Source organism: Protomyctophum bolini (genome assembly GCF_963924005.1).
Source record: "Protomyctophum bolini genome assembly, chromosome: 2".
Classification (NCBI taxonomy): domain Eukaryota; kingdom Metazoa; phylum Chordata; class Actinopteri; order Myctophiformes; family Myctophidae; genus Protomyctophum; species Protomyctophum bolini.
In genome coordinates this window covers 16,257,779-16,263,645 of record NC_137863.1, presented here as the reverse complement: position 1 = coordinate 16,263,645, position 5,867 = coordinate 16,257,779, and the positions used below count along the sequence as shown (strand labels likewise).

Here is a 5,867-nt window from a genome sequence, read left to right as displayed (position 1 = left end):
GACCTCCTAGCCCTGCATGGGCGTTTAGCAAATCAAGACACAGAACATTTTATACCGTTATGAATACAGCATGTTGGGTAAATTGGGATTGCACGTTTGATGCAAAACCACAATGGACAGTGAAGTATCATCATTGTCATTTATTGTGACACATCATTAAAAAAGATCTTGCAGTTTGAGTTATTTGCCCCCCCAAAATACATCAACAGAGGATGCATTTATTCAATGTTATGTTAAATATACACACAGTTAGCTTTGATCCTATAGGAGATCAACAAGAAATAGCCTACGTCGAGATGGCGCAACAAGTCAATTTTGAATCACTGTAGAATATTGTAGATGGGGAAAAAAAGACTACTGTATGTAAACAGGACAAGTGGTTACTGAAAATAAAAAAACAGATACACTAAACATCATCCCAATTGACATGCCAAACTGCTAGACTATTTCAACAAAACCTCCCAGTTAAAATGAAGACCCTACCTGAAAATGCAGGTGATAATGAAACGTTCCATGCAAACTGTAACAGTGCATGTCATTTCAATTTATAGTCTCCCGTGCCCTAGAGAACATAGGGCAACATTACACAATTCATCCCACTCCCTCCAAAATTAGGGGCATGTATGCAAAGAAGTGAGTCAGATTGTCCCAGTGGGCAAGTACAACAAAACAAAAAGAAAACGGCACAATATATTTCCTAGCAGGTTGAAGGTATAGCCAATGACAGCTTGAGCTAAAGGAGAATAGCTCTGAGTTTAAGATTTGAAATGTGTTGCGTAAGAGAATATTCACACATCAGAAATAGAGTGGAGTTAATCTATTATGTGTATATCTAGTCCTGTGGGTATATTACATTCCCCCTTTAGTGCCAACATTTCTTCATAGAGATACAATTTCTGTCAACAGCTCAGTAGCAAACCTTTGATTATTAGATCTCATATTGCAGTGTTTTACATCACATTTTACTTTGTAAACACCCCAGAGAGTATCAATCAAGCAGAAACTTTATTCATTTCAAGAAATGGCCTTTTTCTTTTTTTTGCAAATGAACTATTCCCTATTGTTTTCTCACAGACCATTGTCACCATTTGAATGGACGGTGTGTTCAATTATTATGAAGTTAATCATCATAATTATTACTATCATGTGCTGTATACAATTGTCATATTATCACGTTTGATCCTTATAATGCTAAGTAAGTATAGATGTTTAGTTTCAAACATTGTATCCAAGTCTCTTTCATAATGAATGGAGCAGCTCCAGGCTGTACAGCATTACAGCACCAGAGCTTCTATTCTATGCTCTGTTTTCCAGATTTGCGAGGGTTATGAATGTTCATAAATACTAATTGGGTTGCCCTTGGTCATAAGACTAACATAGCCTACTGTCAGTATGTCAGTCTTCTATTTGAGCAGTATGCTCTTTTAAGTACTGCAAGTTTGTATTTGAATCCCATTGACAGAAAAAAAGTAAACTTTCTGACATAAATTTAGAATAAAGATAATTCTCTACAGAGAGAATCCACGCCACCTCAGAGGTTATTGTGTGTGGTTATTGTTGATGCCCGACTAAACAGTCTGATGATACCAAGAATGAGCCACCAAGAGGATTCTTGCAAACACAGCTGGTTCTTGGCTTTTCTCTCCCTTTGCTATTCGACACAAAGGAACAAGGCAATTATCTGCAGAACAATGGATGTATGTTGTAATTAATGGCATTGGGAAATCAAGCTGGTCTTAATTTCTTTGCTCTGTGCCTGAATGGAGGATATTGGTCTATATCAGCAGTTTATATAATCTTCATATTTCTAGCTATGGCCAAATGTAGTGATTGTAATGGCTGCAATCATTTGCTCATTTGCAAAAGTAAAGCTACTTTCTGACTAGTTGCTTCATTTGAGAGGCTTATATCAGCCTTTGGGAATAAATGTTCAGAGGTTTTGTTAGTATCCCATGTGTTATTATATGTTTACGTGTTCCATCAGCTAATTCAAATGGCACGTTCATACATGTTCTCCTCATGGGACCCCATCATAATTCACAGAGGGCTCATTTTCCTCCTAGCATTTATTAATTGTTGAATTTTTTCATAGCTAATTGAACATACTTTAAATTATGTTCAGCTGCAGGATATGGTTGAGGGCAAGTCTACTGGGACAGCATAGTGAAATTGTTTTTCTTTTTGGCTGTAGGTTTCTTTTACTTTCTGACTTGTGAGCATATGAGCTTCACAGCAGATTAAGACATGTACATACATATAGAAGAACTATAATGTAATTTGAGAATCTTTGTCAAATGCAAAATCTATTCCAACATTTTAATAGACAGATTTCAACTGTTTGTCACTATAGTATAGACTAGAGTCTTTGAATGGCTCAATGTCTCTGCCTTGTTCTATTCCACAAATGAAAACATATACTGTACCACACAGTCATAGCTCAGTTCATCAAGGCAAAGCAAGGCACTTTCATTTGTATAGAATAGAACATTCCAGCAAGCAACAACATGCCAATTCAATTTGATTCACACAAAACATTAAGAGCATTAAGAGAGTGCAAAAAAACCACATTATAAAAGGGAAAAAAAAGGCCAAGAATTAAGAGGTTAGAACAGAAGAATACGCTCAAATTAAGAAATAAAGAGTATAAAAAAAATATCAGTAAAACAACATTCTGCTGCCTCCTGGCTCCTGCGTTATGTGCAAATTCAAAACGCATGGTATGCCCTAAACCTAACCTTAACCCATGTCTAACCAATGACTAGTCTAAACTAAGTATGCACCCCATGCAGGGCCGTTGAGTGATATCCAACGAGCACTTCCGAACTCTGACACTTAGAATAAAGTCAAAATAAATCACCTGCAAGGAATTTCTTGACAGGAAGTATCACATATAATATCTACGGTGGATTCTTATGAAACAAACACTTTGGATGTGTGGATAATAATAATAATTCAAGCTTTTCGTACAGCTGCAATGTTGGTGAGTTTGGCGTTGTTTTAATACATTCAGATAGGACTTTTCTGTTTGGATGAATGGGCTTCGCCGGTAAGATGGATGCAGTCTGCATGTGTTCAATAGTGTAGATAAGGTAGTCCCTGTCCTGTAAGTAGGCTGCAAAACAACATACTACTGTGCCAGAAAGTACACACCTAATTTCTCAGCTGGTCAAGTAATATTGTGGGCGAATGTGTCAAATGCAGCACTGTGATCCAGTAATATTAACCAGGGCTGTTCAGTTGTTGAAAATTACTGGAGTCAGCCAACAGCAAGGGTCAGTCACACACACATTCTTCGGTATATTGTCTTGGTTGTATAATTAAGTAGCCTTTAAGACCTGTGGCTCTCCAGATTTTGAAAGTGAAATATCCCTTTAACATGAGATAGCTTGATGTACACACCCTGGACATGATGCGAGTAGGTTGCAGGACCCCCAATCCAAAGCAGGGAGGCATTGGATGACATTTTACATTACATTTTCGTTGGACCTCCCAGTCTCAGGGCGGACGCTCTAGTAACCACAAGGCCACTATATTATTTTGGTTGCTAAATCAAACATTTTCCCATAAATGTATTCGTGACAAGGTACTGCACAATATAATGGTCATAATGTTGGTGGGACACAACACATAAACATGTCACTATTGTCTAAAACCGATCTTATAATTGATCCTGAAATTAGATGCAGTGGGCATAAGTAAATCTTAAGGCAGACGTCAATATTGAATCAATACTCAATTGTCTGTAATTTGCTTTATTTAGAGGGTTTTATGTAGCCTTATCATAATGAATCATCTGTATGGTAGTTTCCTCACTACCATCTCCACTGGGGATATTGTTGTTTCATCATGGCCTAATGAATTGTGGGATGAGTATTCATTATCTATTCCCAGGTGTAGGATGCATCATGGCTGGCTTCAGTAGTCTATGCTTAAGTCCTTACATGACTTAAATCCCATATTGTATTGCAAAATTACATAATAATACAACTATCGCCATGTCAACCTTATCATCATGACAATGTAATAAAACAATGTCTTCTATCATGTAAACTAAAGAATGGAGATGTTCTTAATGGCATCATTCCACTTTCCTCCACAGGAAGGTGCTGTGGGACTAGGTGTGTTGGTTTTTAAATGTATAGATGAACCAGATTTCAGGGTTTGTAACTTGATGAAGATGGTGGTATTATATCTACAAATTTACATAGAATATTGTATTGTATATAAAACATATATTTTCTTTTAAAGAATTCCCCATTCAGTGCAGCAGTACAGCTGAGATACAGCTTGCACCTGTATTAAGTGAGGAATGTAATTTCTTTCACTCAATAGAGGTCCAAGCCGTTGTTATCCCTTCATTAACAGTTACATTTTCTATGTCATTGTTGAGCAAGCTGGACCTTTGTGTCTTGCATATGAATCCCCCCTTTATCTGTTTGTGCGTGCGTGCGTGTGCGGGGGGGGGGGGGGGGGTTGCTGGTATTGATCTCAGGTAATTGGACGCTGAGAGAAGGGGAGACTAAAGTCAATGAACCTAAACCATATATAACAACAGATCCAACATGTGGATTGTCTAGCAGTATAAAAACACAGCAATTTGACTACTGTGAGAGAGAGGGACCAGCATGTGACATGTGTATGTGAGAGTAAATTCACTCCAAATCCTCTGCATTCACATCTGTCTTTTAACGTTTGAGTTATTCTTCAAGACAGAGTAGTCCTGAGTCTGTATTAATGTGTGATTTTACATAATCTGCCTGTGGTGTGTTAAACTCTTAAGATTCTATCTACAAACTCTCCCCCGGAGGATTGCAATCCGAGGAGCTCTGATGGATGTAGGAAGATGGCTTTAAAATAATAGCCCAGACAGAAAAAAATGATTTTACTCTATGGAAAATAGAGTTTAAGAACCTGAAAGGATTTTGACAGAGAAACAACAGACTTAAGGTATATCCAAGCTACTTTTATCTTAAATTCGGGTTCAGAGAGCGGTACAGTTGCAAAGAGAATAGAGATAGAAGAGAGATGTCCACAAAGTTTCAAGATGCTCTGAACAATAACACATCAATTGCACAATCAAATGTGAAATATGGAGAAAATGTCCTACATAATTATCAGTCCACAGCTGATAGTAGACTCTGTAATCATGCAAACATTACAGAAAACAGTACATGGTATGGCAGGGCGGTCCTGCACATACAGACATAAGGTATTTTTAACATCGTTATAAGATGTGATCACAAAAATATGAAATAATAAAACATAATCAAATAAAATATCTATCAAGCTCCTTCGTGCAATGCTGTGCCTCACGGTGGTGGGAGTCCCAGGGAACTCTGCTGTCATCTTGGCCTTCCTCCCGGCCGACACCATCGTGCTACACCTCGCCTGCGTCAACCTATTGGTGGTGGGTGTTTGCTGCTTGTTGGACCTGGCCTCTTTCCGTCTGGCCAATGTCTTCGGCGACACCAGCTGCAAGTCCGTGATCTGGCTCACTTTCGCCTATACCAGTGCCTGAGCATCGCCCCTCCGGGATCGCGCTGGGCCTCTGTCCGTGCCCTGTTGTCCCGCTACCTGGCACTGGGCTTCCTCTCCCTCATCCTCAACACCTGCATGAGCTCCATGCAACCTCTTATCCCAAAGCCGCCACAACGACTCCAGCCTCATGAGCCACGGCATCAACGTGCAGCTCTGCTACGTGCGCTTCCCCTCCAAGCTCTCCAAGGAAGCCAACGGAGCAGGCCAGGTGGGCAGGGACGCGGTGCCTATGATCCTCATGACCCTAGCCACTGGCCAGTCTCATTCTTCTGGTCTTCCTCTGCAGACACAGTCAGCAGGCGAAGGGGCGGCGGTGGAAGCAGCGGGGC

The 5,867-nt window shown here is 39.6% G+C and overlaps 1 protein-coding gene across 1 annotated transcript; it reads left to right on the top strand.

Annotated features, from left to right (window-relative positions):
- Window positions 1-4,952: 4,952 nt before the first annotated feature.
- On the top strand, window positions 4,953-5,867 carry ora2 (olfactory receptor class A related 2; the record flags this gene model as incomplete). The annotated part of the gene is given in 4 exon segments (XM_080789211.1): window positions 4,953-5,498; window positions 5,501-5,627; window positions 5,629-5,791; window positions 5,793-5,867. Coding segments are annotated over 4 exon segments (564 nt in total), but the record flags the coding sequence as incomplete, so codon positions are not given.